The sequence below is a fragment of the Tachysurus fulvidraco genome, chromosome 8, assembly GCF_022655615.1.
Source record: "Tachysurus fulvidraco isolate hzauxx_2018 chromosome 8, HZAU_PFXX_2.0, whole genome shotgun sequence".
Lineage (NCBI taxonomy): Eukaryota > Metazoa > Chordata > Actinopteri > Siluriformes > Bagridae > Tachysurus > Tachysurus fulvidraco.
In genome coordinates, this window is record NC_062525.1 from 19273661 (window position 1) to 19289103 (window position 15443).

General features: G+C 35.2%; 1 protein-coding gene across 5 annotated transcripts in view; it reads left to right on the plus strand.

Annotated features, from left to right (window-relative positions):
* Positions 1-15443, plus strand: part of LOC113650988 — a 142917-nt gene that overhangs the window by 23496 nt on the left and 103978 nt on the right. For all 5 annotated transcript variants that reach the window (XR_007143633.1, XM_047816949.1, XM_047816950.1 and 2 more), the window contains exon 9: positions 11325-11426. Coding sequence is in view for 4 of the 5 variants with exons in the window: in XM_047816949.1 (XP_047672905.1) it covers positions 11325-11426 (102 nt within the window). In the remaining variant the exon portion in view is untranslated. The remainder of the gene's footprint in view (positions 1-11324; positions 11427-15443) is intronic.

Here is a 15443-nt window from a genome sequence, read left to right on the forward strand (position 1 = left end):
ATAAATAACCTTCTTCTTAGGAAAAACGAAGGAAAAAACTTTGAAGGACCGTTTAGGTATCTACAACTTTCGCCTGATCAAAAACAATATAGTCTATTACATATTTTTTTTAAAATCCGTGTTGCAGAGATTCATTTAAATTTCAGTGAATCGAATTAAACTGATGATTCACTAATTTAATATTAATAAATTGTATATTGTACACGACAGAGCTTTAATATTTATGCAACCTCATGTTAAGAGCAGAACTCAGCTGAACACAGTGTGATAAGGATTTAAATATGATAGAAAATTTAGTCTGTTTATAAAATAAAATTTTAAAAGATTATTAACACAACACATATTTGTACAATATGCTCAGGTGTTATTGGAGGGTGTGGTTGTGGGGTGAGGGGTGTGTGTGTTTGTGTTGTTTTCTTCACAGACATGGGGACTGTTCTGAAAATGTACTTTTATTTGTTGCTGATAGTTTTCATCTGTGACGGTAATGTAAAGTATTATTCTGCTTATTAGTGCTCTGTGGATCCACTTTTAGTAATACAAAGCTGAAATGCAGTGTAAGATTTTATCTGTGTGAAGATGTTTTTTTTTTTACTCATAGTAGTTTGTCTTGAGAACTGCATTTCAACCTGAACCAGGAAACAGAAATATATAAATACATAATATTACATTTACATACATAAATACACTCATTTTATGGTATATAAATACTTATATAAATACATTTCTATCATGTATTTAACACTTATATAAATATAGTTTTTGATATAAAATACATTAGTAATCGGTAAATAACTAAATCTAACAGAAGTGTGTATTGTGTCATTTGTTAAAAATAAAACTTGAGGGTTTGATTCATGCATTTGTAGGAAGTGATAATGTGCTTCCTTGCAGGCATCAAAAATTATGGAAATTACTTTATTAATTTATATTTATAAACTAGATACAGTCATGGACAAATTTGCAAAGTCATTGAATAGTCATGGTTATTAGTATATCAAAACGGAGGAGGATTTTCTGATGACAGATTTGCAGTAGAATAGAGTTTTTAAGATATTTTTACAATGGAGAAAAATGTTTGTGCAAGAAATTACAGTTTTAATTTTCATTACTGTAAATATCACCAAGTATCAGTGATTAATTTGAGGGAAAATCACTGCTCAGTAATTTGTTGACTGGAACGACAGGGATCAGTGATTGCTTGTTGTCTTACACCCTGTTTGTGATCGGAGTGAACCTGCCCTCTCAGCTTGTGTAGTTAGCAGCTGTTATGTGAACAGTCTCTACCATCTTCTCAACATCACTAGATTTGTCATGAGTTTTCTTTTCTTCATTCTGACTCTTTTACAGACTTAACCAGGGCAAACACCAAGAACAGAATTAAAATCAGAAAACTAATACAGAGGATCAATAATAATAATAATAATAATAATAATAATAATAATTACAATAATAATTTTAATTCTTAATTCTTATTATAGTTATTGGTAGTTATTTTATTGTTTCTTATAATGAATACAGGGGTTTAATACCATTAGGATTCTAACGCAAGGAAAACTAAAGCAAATATTTGCACAGCAGTCATGAAAGTCTACAGTGGTTTTGGTTCAACAAGTCAAGTCAAGTCAAGTCAAGTCAAGTCAAGAAGCTTTTATTGTCATTTCAACCATATATAACTGTTACATTACACAGTGAAATGAGACAACGTTTCTCCAGGATCATGGTGCTACATAACACAGAGACAGGGCTAAGGACTTAGTAAGTAGTGTGAATCTGATTATATCTGATGTATCTGAATTTCATTAAAAAATATCTTACTGATCCACATCTGGTGTCAGGTTACAGTTCTGATCATAAGACTCTTGTGAACATTGTGAAATGCCAATCTGAGCAGCAAAAAGCCATTAGAGAAACACTTTTGTTTTTATTTGATTTTTGCTTTAAAGTAGGCTTGGACAATACAAAACACTTATTGTTGTAGCCGTGATTTAAAATTGTATGTCACAGAAAGTGTCTGTGATTGACAGAGAAAACATTCCATTAACCACACGACACATTACAGTGAAGTTTGATCCTTATAATTATGCACAGATATAAATCACTTCTTAGTCTTCTTAGGAAACACGTCAGTCTTCTTAGGAAACACGAAGAAAAAAAAAACATTGAAGGACTGTTCAGGTATCTACAACTTTCGCCTGATCAAAAGACTGTAGTCTGTTTTATATTTGTAAAAAAGCAGTTTTTCAAAGATTAATTTAAATTTCACTGAATCATTTTAAACCGATGATTCACTAATTTAATATTAATATTAAATTATTTCATCATATTAAAGTCCCCTCAACATAAACTTTTTTAAATTATAATTATAATTATAATAATTTTAATTTCATTCTAATTTGTAATAACCTCAAATTGTATATTTTACACAGCAAAGCTTCAATAGACATGCGACCTGATTCTAAAAGCAGAACTCATCTGAACACAACTTCAAATGATTTAAAGATGATAGAAAATGTAGTCAGTTTACAAAATAAAATTGTAAAAGATTATTAACACAACAAATATTTGTTGTGACTGCGTTGATAATTGACTTTTATTTGTTGCTGTTAGTTTTTATCTGAGAGAGTAATGTGAACTACTATTCTGCTTTTTGGTGTTCTGTGAATTCACTTTTAGTTATACGAAGCTGAAATGCAATGTAAATGCAGTGATGTTTTATCCCTGATTCAACTCATCATAGTCACCTGGAAAACTGCAGATCAACCTGAACCAGGAGGAGAAAATATATATTTGTATATTATATAATTACATTTGTAATCAATAAATCCATTTCATGTTTATTGTGGCATTTGTGGTTCATGCATTTGCAGGAAGTGATAATGCTCTTCCTCTGTAGATACGGTACAAGGATCAAAAAGTTTCTAGATTAATAATTCAGCACCTCCAGTCCTCCAGTCAGTGGGATGAACTCTGCCCAGGAGCCAAAACCTCGGCTTTAAAAGGTTTCATTAAGGTTTCTGTGGTCCATCCCAGTGCATCACACGAACATATACTGTACTCATTCACAACTGGGGCAATTTAGAGTAAATTGTCTATTGAGATATTCTTACCTGCAGAACCAGAAGTACATGGAGCTTGTTCGGAATTAAACCTGATCTGACTCCACCTACAAGCCAAACCCTAAACCTATCAAATTACCATAATTCTTAACTTTAAGCTTTAAACAAGAAATGCTGTACAACACAGAATAATAAAGATATTTATCCAACCTGAGGCACACTGAGTTACCTCCTACACCTGGACTTTGGTTTATCTTAGCCAAGGTAACATAAGGCGGATCAGATTGGACGCCACCCTTTGAACTTTTGTTTCTAAACAGAGTAAAGGAAACTGATATTGCCTACATGAAGGCAACCCACACAACTGTGGGAAGAATATTGAGACATGCTGACCTGAACAGCATTTAACACATTAGGTCGACATCTTTTAACAGTGTTTGTATTCACTTTAGGGTTCAAAGTCCACGGCCCACCTGGTCCTCTCATTGTTCAGCTGGGAGACTCAGTGATGCTGCCCTGCTTTGTGGAAACTCCTCTTCCATTGGAAGATCTTGAAGTGGATTGGAAAAGAAAAGACAGTGAAATTATTGTGCACTGGTGGCAGAATGGAGAGAGTCAACCAAAGTCTCAGAACCAGCGTTATCATGAAAGAGCTCATTTCTTCACAGAGGAGATCGCTCATGGAAACTTCTCCCTCCTGCTTACAGATGTGACCAGTAAAGATGCAGGAGTTTATAAGTGTGCTGTTTACACAAAGCTGGATTCTGGAGAAACTCTGATTGAAATAAAGGAGATTGGTGGGTAAACATTTTCACCTACTAATTCATATTATATTCTGTAAAAATACTTCATTTTTAAAGTGTGGTCAGTGTTATTATTTTTATGTCTAATTAAATTAACAGGGCTAACATCATGTGGTGTGCATTACTCTAAAGAAAGCAAAATTGGCCATTTAATAACTCTGGTGTCTCTGTCATGCAGGTCTTTCCTTTCTGCATATTGCAATTTTAATTTTGTGTATTCTTGGAGTTGTAATCGGATCACTTATACTAGGCTCTCTATCTTACACATCTTATAAAAAGGAAGGTAAGTCTGGTCTTTATTTTAATACTTCAGAAGTTTGGTAAGTTTACATTTGAACTCAAAGTAAATTTAATACAAATGTTTTGTTTATTTGTTTGTAGAGGACAGCAGCAGAAGAGCCCTAGCTATACAGTGTGCACATGTCCTTTGTCCTAACATTACTATGTCCATTGTCTTCATCCTCTGGGGTTTCACTGATGGTAATTATTGTTTCTTACTGTTTACAATTGTATCAGGATAAACTTCATAATCACACATGTGAAAGCCAAAAATAAGACAAGTACACACAAGTTGTTCTTTGTACCACATCTAGGAATGTGTGAGAGATTAGATCTACAACCTCCCACAGGCTTGCACAATCTTTATTTTTATAACAATTGACCATGGGTGACCAAGTTATTACTAGCATGTCTGACCATCTCATTGTACCACCCTCCTTAGGCAGACTGAGGAAGAAGTGATCTTTTCTAGACTGTCTAGGTCAGGGGTCTTAATCCCGCGGCCCAATGGGCCAATTGCGGCCCATGTGATGACAGTTTGTGGCCCCCGTCTTAATATGAAAGTTTAATGTTAGTGCGGCTCGCAAGTTTGATATGTATGGCACTTTACATTGTTGAATGTGGAGCTGAACGAACCTACCAATCATGGTGGGGGTATATGGCTCTCAGGTGCGGGACATCGGCCAGGCTTGATGCAAGCTGAGAAACATTTCTCAATGAGTGAATGTTACAGCAGCGTTGCCATAGAGTGTTTACTTCTGTGTCTGGCTGCCTTGTTTCTATTGTGCACACGCGAACATTCGTCCCAGCGTGCTCCATTCACAATACTTCAAAAAAAAGTTTTTGAAGTTGCTGCCCAGCGAAACATTATACGTATATATACGTATATAAATGTAATATATATTATACAGACACGCCAATGGCACTTCTAGAGTTAATATGAGGTCTCGCTCTCTGACACAATAAATTCAAAGTGACGTGCAGGCGCCGGGATTTTTCAAAGCCTACAGTGGTATGAAAGGTTGGTGATGAGCACAGACAATTTCAGTAAAAGTGGGAAATGCAATATTTCTTTGTTGAGCACAGGGGCACCCTGACGTGTCTTATTTGCACAGAGAAAGTTGCGGTGCACAAGGAATACAATTTAAAACGTTTTTACACAACTAGACATACTGAGGAATATGCAAAATACCAGGGAGATGTGAGAGCCAACTGGGTTGCCAATCTTAAAACATGTCTACTGATGCAACAAGATTTCTTCAAGAAAGCAACCTAAGAGAATAATACAGCAGTCGAAGCTAGCTACGTGGTTAGTGAGATGATTGCTAAAGCAGGAAAGCCGTTCACAGAAGGTTAAAGGTTAAAGAACTGTTAAGACAGATATTTCAATCTGAATACAGCAGATATAAAAGACTGAAAAGATTGTCGCTGACTAGAGAAATCTAATTATTATTATTATTATAATTTTCATTATTATTATAATTTTATGTATTTATTACTGATTTATTTATTTTATTTTATTATTAATTCTTATTTCACCTTAATTATTTTTTTTCATCTTATTTTGTGTTAAAAAATAAAAATAAAGAGATTTGAGAAGAACAAAGCTTTTTTGTGGAAAACCTAATGCGGCCCAGGACTCTGCCTCCAGCGGCCTCCAGGTAAATTGAGTTTGAGACCCCTGGTCTAGGTGTTGCAGAAGAAACCTCTGCCAGTCAATCCTGGCTAGTGTAATGGACAATTGCTACTGAGGGACAATGCAAACACACCTTACTCATGCCACTTGAGATCTGGGGTTACAGTTGTAAACTAAAGATATTTAACCCCTTGTTAATTCAGTTGTGCCACAAAGGTTTAAAATACTACATATTAAAGGAAATTTTATAGCTGAAATATGTCACTATCAATTGACCGTTATAATAATTCTAGGTTTTTTGGTACAGTTCTAGATTAAAGAGATACTATTATGACTATAACTCCCTGGGTTGTTGGTCTAACAATTTTCTTATTGGCTGAAAAATGTATTTATTTTTCCTCCAGGGTATTTTACTGAAGCAGCAACTTGTTCAGCACTTAATTTTGTACGGATCCTTTTCCTACTTTGGATTGCTCTCGATTTGAAAACATTTCCAGGTATGATTTGATTATCACTGGTCCTGTGAGAACTTTACAGTCATTGTTTTATTACAAAAAGTCCAAAAAAAATTTCAATACATCTTTTATATATTTTTAATGATGACTTACATGAGAAAGGAAGTCAAACATACAGTATGTTGAAATATTTTATTTTACATTATCACTTACTGAGACAGACGTGAATGAGCGAATATGTTGAGTTCAGAGAAGGATTACTGAAGTGAGATGAGGAATATTCATACAGCATTGTGTAATAGTCTTAGGTACAAGAGTCTCAGAAGGAGGCACAAGCACCTCTATGTCTTGGTGGCCAAGGCATAAAAAAAAATTATTTTACTTTTCACACCTTACCTGTATCTCTCCTAGATTTTCTCCCACAGTTTGTATACCACCTTTTGTTCACCTGTTGCTTTCTGCTACCTTCAACAACACCTTCACCAGTACTTTTGATTATTTAGGCATTTTGGATCTAGGAATTAGTAAAAATATGGACTCTATGCAGGACTAAAGAAACACTTGCCTAATCACTACATGCTGTGTATTTGTTATATTGCAGATTTTCCCAAACGATTAATTACCAACTTGGCAATTCTACTACAGTACACTGTGATAACTGTTGCTGCTTATTCTTGTGAGTATACATGAAACCATCACACTGTTACTATCTGCAAGATCTTATTACATACTTGTAATATGTTTAAAGTTAGGAAAGAACCAATTAAGGAATACAATAGTTTTAAAATCATGTGTTTCTATGGGACAATGGCCTGAGTATCTGCATACAGAATGTTACATAATTGATCATACAGTGTTATGCTTCATGGCCCACAAATCAGGAGCTCAGTTGCAGTAAGACAGTTGTAGACAAAGGTATTGGGCTGATCCAGGAGATGAAGTCCTGAACTCCTCTTTTGTGAAGACCGTTTAGTTACTCTACTCTTACTAAATACCTTGTTGAGTTCTGCACATTTGGGGAATCATCACTTCAGCAGGGGAATCAGTGGTGAAAATTACTTTGTACGTCCACTGGCTACATGGCAAAACACATCACCATGGAGTTTTTAACTTTAGAGTGTTCTCTCACTGTAACAGATTCATACTGTATAGCTGGTTCAGAGGAAGCAGCATGTGGTGCATAAATGTAGAAATGACATTACTAACCAGCTAATTATAAAACTATAAGCAATCTACAGTCACACCCTCAAGGGTCTAGCAGAAGCAGCTTGGGATCTGAACTCACAACCTTACAGTCAGGATGTCAGTGTCTTATCCACTGACCTGCCATAATGTTAGATAACGCGTCACTGCACTACACAGCGGTGCCAAAATCCAGCTTCCATATGTCAGAACTTTGTGAGTGTATCTTTACCCTCTCCTTGATGTCAGGGCCAAACACTGGTGGCACAGAGACACAGGAAGTCCAGGTCTGACCTACAAAAGGTCATCAGGTCTGCAAAGAAGAGTTAGAGAGACAAGATCATGGCAAACTATAAAGGATCTGACCTCAAGCATGTGTGGAAAAGTTGGAAAAATCTGTGACATGGGGACGTCTACCTGAAGAATTGGGGATAACATCACCATCCTTGCAGTGAAACGTTCAGCAGACCATAACAACTGAATGCTGTTTTAATGGCTCAGTCTGGTCAACTTAAGAAAAGCACCAGGTCGTGATGTTCATTCTCATATCCTCAAAAACAATCTTAAAGAAGACCACCATCGTTCCTGTCCCTAAGAAGTCTGCAATCAGCTGTCAGAATTATTACTGATGCCCTGTGGTTCAGATTATTTCCACTGGTTATTTCTAATAGAAATAGAGAAGTCATGTACTTTTGTACATCCTGTAAATGATGCTACAATTATATACAAAGAAAATTAGCATGACACTAATGACGTATATGACACTGTATTTTAATTCTGCTATATTATATTTGTGCTGTTACAATTCTGTCAGCTCTCCTCCATTGCAGCTTTGAGTAAAACCAATCAGTACCTGAATGAATGTTTATGGCTGCTTGCTGCAGTTGATGTGATGAAGTCTACTGTATGAATGATCCCTAAATCTAGAATTGTTATATTTTATACATTATTACATACATTATGTAATACATTACATCATACATTATTTGCCTCCTTTAGAAATATTTAATTCTGTATTTAGATTTTTTTTCCATTTGATGTTGATCCTAACAAAGCATGGTGTGTACTTGTGTAGTATATACTAACGTTTTTTATTTTTATTGTCTAGCTATTCTTGTGGATATCTACTATAGATTCAGCACTGAACTGAAAGTGGCTCTGATCATTGTGCTCCTGCTCCTACTTATTCCTTTTCTGAGTCATTTTGCGGTAGGTAGGTGTTTCAACCATTTATTATTTTATATTACACAGTGTGTGTATGTGTATAGACAGTTGATGTGGGTAAATGATATTGTTTACTTTAAATGTAAAATTACTTTTTTACGAAAATCTTTTTTTTTCATATTAAATTATAGAATTGATACAAAGGTACAGATACATTCCAGTTCAGGCACTCATTGTTTAAAGTGTTTTTTAAAGTGTCAGATAATTGTCCATCTAATTTACTATATAAGCATTACAGTGCCATTATAATAACCTGTGTAACATCTACAATATAGTGAATATGAAGCACCTTGAGATTTTGTACATGTATCTCAGGTAACCTGAAAATAATTATAAGATGCAGAACATTCTCAATTTATCATGTTTCTTCTCTTGGCTTGTGAAGGATTGATACTCCCTGCTTGTTATTTAACATAAAGAAGATGAATGATCACATGTCCAGAACCTAGAGTCTAATAGAAACAGGAATAAAAGCAGTGTGTATATTTTACTTGCAAAAACAGTCTATTTTCAAGCTCCAATCATTAAACAATAGATAACTTTAATTTTATATTATATACTTAAATTTAAAACTAAAGTTAATAAAACTATAAATAACTCAGACTTTCATCACACACTAACTGACTCTGTAGTGTTTATCTGTACAGTAATGATCACACTCTTTGGTGTCACTCAGGTTTCTATAAAGCTGTGTTCAGATTATGTTATTATGAAATTGATATTGAATTTAATTTTCATAATTTTAAGTTAAGAAGAATACAGTAATAGTAGTTCATTAGTCATATGCTTTGTCTTTGCCAAAATCTACAGACATTCTACAGTAATTTTGAAAAATTCCATCTGAATTCTGTGTTTTCTGGATTAAGTATTAATTTCTGTGATGCCAAAATCTCAAAATCCTGTTGTGACCGGTTTATAATCATATAAAGTGACTCCTCTACGTGTGCACGTGTAGAGCAGTTATAACAACATTTCATATTTGTAAAGATTTCTGTGGTATCTGTTGAACAGGTTAGGAACAGACTGCTGTTCAGCAAACTGCACACACAAAGTTCTCAGATGAAGTTAGCTTTGTTAGGCTTTAGTCAAGTTCAGTTATTGGTTTTGGTCTGGTGATTAGTAAAAATTGCCCACAATCCACCAAGAAAACAAAAGAAAGTGAAGAAATATTTAGCAGTATCTGTTTGCTGACTCTGTGATTGTGGAATTTGGGAACAATATCACAGCATTATGTGAGACAGAAGAAGGGGAAAGTGATTCCAGGCAGAAGCAGCACTGTCTTGGACACATGTAAAACTTTATGTAGTGTTTGTGGACTTAGTCCTTAGTTCTGTGTCGTTTTAGGTAGTTCTGTGGTTTATGTAGCACCAGGGTCCTAGAGGAACGTTTTTTTCATTTCACTGTGTACTGCACCAGCTGTATCTGTTTGAATTGACAATAACAGCTTCATGACACTTGACACTCTTAATACAAGAAACACCTACGATGCTGTCAGAATTCAGATGTCAGTTTTCTTGTCTGTGTTATATTTATTTATTAATATTATCCTCAGACGTCATTCCAGAATTTGTGAATGTGTTTACAGCCAGAACATAAGTGTGAAATGTTGTAGTTCCATCAGACAGTCAGATGGAGGCGCTGGACTTCACACTGAGTCTGAAGTCACACAAGACTCATTGAGACACAGCTCTGTGTTACAAGTCTGTAGTTTCAGCTGAAACAATATGAACTTTTTACTACATGGATGTAAATCCACACTTAGTGAGTGTGCAGACTGCAGCCTCATAATCTCACATCTTAACATCTAATACACTAAAACTAAACATTTCTACTTACAGTAAATAATAGTGAATCTGTTCAGATTCAATTTCATTTAAATTTCTAAGGTCTTGTATCTAGAAAAACATGAAAAGGTGACAGATATATAAGAGATGATTAATATTTAACGAGTCTACTGATCAGCTGAACAATTTACTCTGTTTAATGTTTGAATGATACATTAAATAACAGAATAATATACAGTAGAGTTTAAATTATTAGGCACATTTAAAATAAAAAAAGAAATACTGTTTATAATTGTAAATGATTTTAAATTAGTGATTTTACAGATGTTTAAATAAGGTTCACCATTATTGGATAAGTTTCACCATCCCTGCTGACAACATCCTCTTTAATTTCTCACTTTATTTATTTCCTTTAAAAAATTCATTGGTTGCTCTAATTAATTGATTTTTAAAGTCTGTTATAACCTACAGCAGGTGATGAGGCTTAAACAGTGGGATTTGGAATGATCTATTTATTTATTTAAAAGTATAATTGCACTTTTATCCTCTGTGTGAATCCCTGTTATTTTCTGTTTCTCAGTCCTACTGAATCAGGTCTAGTGTTGAGGACATTATATTTATGGTATTTTATTTATTTCATGAGTGAATGATTCTGTTCTATAATTATTCACATGTAAAGACATATTGCAGTTTGCTGTATATTAATACATCTCAGTTACACAGGACCTAAAACTGGAATAAGTTCCCTGGTGTATAAACTTTCCCTTTTGTTTTGGGTTTGTTTTCTAGCTGTAATAAAACATTTAAAGACCATTCATGTTTTTTTTATTAGTTTTCTTTTTAAACAGGTCTTTCACACCTCTGAAATAACCTTTTAATAATTATTTATTTTCCCAATACAGTATGCTGTAAAAGGACTACAGAAATTAATCCACACAGGATTTACAGGATTACAGAACTCATTGATATTCTACGCATAAGTTTTTTTACAGTGGGATTGCAAAGTAAGTGGCACTTTTTACAGGTAATGTTACACTTCTTATCCTAAAGGTTATTTAATATTTATAAAACATTTAGAATCCAGGCACAGAATTTAATGTAATTAATTTTACACACATTGTCATTAAACCGGGGTTAAAAAAACAGACCCAAATGCAGGATAGTAAAAAAACAAACACCCCATCCCAAAAAAAACCAAAAAACAAAACACGGTTTATTAATAAGAAACACAGACACAGACGGGGGGGGGGGGGGGGATAACTTTTCTAAAAAAATTTATAAAAACAAAATTAATAAACTGTGTATTCTAATAGACACTTTTCCTAATAAATGCTCGTGTCCATCCATGCGTGCCTTTAACTCTGCCCTATCTTCTTCATATTTTTTACAGTCTAACAGTATATGCTTTACTGTCTCTTGTACATTACAATCAGTGCATGATCCAGTGGGATGTTTTCTTATTCTGTACAGTGTTGTATTTACACCAGTGTGACCCGTTCTAAGCCATGAGATTAGCATCTCTTCCTTTGGGCTTCTGCCCTTCCTCATGCTTGTGGCTACCTGATTTTGTATACTGTATAAGTGACGTCCTGTATCCGCTGTGTTCCAATATTCCTGCCATATTTTAAGTGAGTGTTGTTTTATGATAGTTTTGACCTCTGTTCTACTTATTGGTACGTGCACATCAACTGTTTCCTGCTTTGTAGAGTTTTTTGCTAGTATATCCACAGTTTCATTTCCGTCCACCCCAACATGGGCAGGAACCCAAAGGAAGGAGACACCTATTCTTTTATTGTGAAGCGTGAGAAGCAAGTGGAGTATTTGATGGATGAGGTCTTGTCTACGTGATGCTTAATGATGCTGATAAACTGTCTGAGGCTATAATGACATCTGTGTTCGAATTATTTTCCTCCACCCACCCTAATGCCAGTAAAATTGCTACTAACTCCACAGTGTAGATTGACAGTGCTGCACCAGCTCGGCCTGATTCTGGCTGCTTTGATCCATCCGTAAATATGAATAGTTCCTCTTGATACTTCTTTACATAGTTTTGAACTATTATCCACTCTGGCATTCTTTTTGTGTTTTCTTTTAGTATTTGTTGTAAGTTTATAATTACAGCTGGTTGTATAAATTTCCAGGGTGGTATCGTTGATATTGCCACAGTGGGTCCAATTTGCAGCTGATTGAGACCTGCACTTTGAGCCTTAGCATTCCCCACCCACCTGAAACTGTAAAAATTTCTTTTGCTATGCTCTGTGCTGTTTTGCAAGACAGTTTTTGTTGGGTGCACCATATTATGTCCTTGCAGATTAGTCCAATACGCCAACATGATCTTGACCCTCCTAATACGTAACGGCATATCTCCTGCCTCCACCTGTAATGCAGTTACTGGCGATGTTTTAAATGCCCTAGTACAAATCCGGAGCGCCTGTGCCTGCTCCACATCAAGCTTTTTAAGGTTAGATTCTGATGCTGACATATATGCTAAGCAACCATAGTCAGAGGCAGTTCTCATGAGAGCCTGATAAATGCTTATTAGTGATGCTCTACTCCCTCCCCAGTCTCGCCCTGATAGACATCTCAACAAGTTGTTGATCTTCTTGCATTTATTTCTGACCTTATCAATATGTTGATACCAAGTCAGCCTCTCAGCAAAGATAACTCCTAGAAATCTCACCATCTTAACTTGTTCCAAATCTTGTCCATACAATTTCAGTGACACTACCTTATAGCGCTTAGAGAAGCAAATAACAGGTTTTTTGGATTGACAGTTAAAATCCCCATTTATAAGTCCATTGTTCAACTTTCTCTATTGCATTTTCTTTCTTAAGTATTCTACATTTTCTCCACTAACCCAGAGTGCTCCATTGTCTGCGTAAAGTGACTTACCTACATTTCCTCTTACCTGATCAAAAATGTCATTTATCATAATACTGAATAGTATGGGGCTGCAGACACTACCTTGTGGGGTAACATTTTCCACAATATGCCTACTTGCATACTCTGTACCAACCTTAACTTCTATTGTTCTGTACAGGAAGTCTAGTATCCAACCGAATAATTTACCTTTTATTCCTAATTTGTTAAGTTTGATAAGTAGTCCATCCTTCCACAGCATGTCATATGCTTTTTCAGTGAACACAGCAATTACACTTTCCTTATTAGTTTGTGCTTTCCTAACTTCTGCTTCTAAGCACAAAACAGAGTCCATTGTCCCCCTACCCTTACGAAATCCAGACTTCTACGCTGAAAAGAGACCCTTGCCTTCTATATAGTAACTTAACCTATCTGTTACCATCCTTTCTATGACTTTTCCTATTTGTGATGTTAACGCTATAGGTCTATAACTTGACGGGTCTACAGCATTCTTACCAGGTTTGAGTATTGGGACTATCACTGCCTGTTTCCATTCATTTGGGATTTTACCTGCATTCCATATCATGTTATTTAGCCTTAATACTACCTCCAATGCCAATGCTATATGCTGTAACATATAGCATCTTTCCCTGGTGTTGTCTGCCGTGCATTTAAGATAGCCATTTTAATTCAACAGAGTAAAAGGCAAGTCCATGTCTCCTCCTGATGCAGTTCTACTTTCTTTAATTCCAGGGTTTTCTAACAGTGTCTGATTCCTATTCTGCTTATCTACTGTGGATAAATTTCATTACTAACTGCATTTTTAAAATTACTACATAACATTGGCATGTCCACCTTTCTACTTAATCCACTCATTCTTCTGATTGTTCCCCGTATATCTGACAACTGAATTTCACTTCCAATTATATTGCAATACTGTCTCCAATACATGAGCTTGACTGATCTAATCGTTTTCCTAACTACTGCTTGTGCCCTTTTGTAGTCAATTAGAGTTTCTAGTGTGTGATCAGCTTTATGCTGTTTAAATGCTTTGTTTCTTTTTTAAACTGCTATTCTACAGCTCTCATCCCACCATGGCACGCTTTTTCCTTGCTTATTTCCTGTACTTTTAGGAATTGTTTCTTCTGCTGCTTGTATAATGGTTGCGACTACGACACTATTCATTTCCTCTACATCTGTAATATCTCTACTCAGTAGTTCCACACACTTAGACTTACTAATTTCTTGAAATGTCTGCCAATCAGCTTTATCTAATTTCCACCTTGGTATTTTCGCTTCCCCATCCTGGTGTATCTCTATGCCAATCCTAGTTATTATTGGATAGTGATCACTACCCACTGTCGATCTACTCCTTACTTCCCATGCACTAATTCCTGCAATTCTAACTGATACTAGTGTTAGATCAATGGCACTTTCTGTATTACTTGAACTATTATACCGTGTGCCCTTTCCATCATTAATACACACCAGCTCCTTATCATCTATAAATTTCCCTATTGCTAATCCATTTATATCTGTGTTTTTACTTCCCCATAACATACTGTGTGCATTAAAATCCCCACATACCACTATTTTGCCCTGCAATGATCCAAAAACTATTTTCCAACATCCAGCACTTAATTTATTGCAAGGGTTGTAAAAATGACTATTTTTATGCTATCTTCCCCTGACCATACTTCAATTACAACAGATTCCTGTTCTTTCCCTTTACTAATAAGTTTATATCTTACCCCATTTTTAACAAAAGTTGCTACACCTCCACCTTTTCCTGTTTTTCTAGCTCTCCTAGTCGAATTATATCCATACAATACAAAGTCTAACTGTTTTAACCATGTTTCTTGCACACATATTACATGAGGTCTATCCGCTAAATCTGAGACAAAACTCTTGAATTCCTGTCCATTAGCTATAAGGCTACTAGAGTTCCATTGCAATATAGCTTATATCATAAAGAGCCACCAGCCCATGACTGCGAGTTTGCACTTCTTGCAACTATCATTTCTTCAACTACTTCACAGCTAAGCCCTTTTATTCCTAGATATTTTTCCGCATGATTTAACTATTATTTTGACCTTCTCTGTCTTTCTGTCTGTTTGTGCCGAGCAGTTTATCACCTCAACCAGAAACAACACAAATTCACT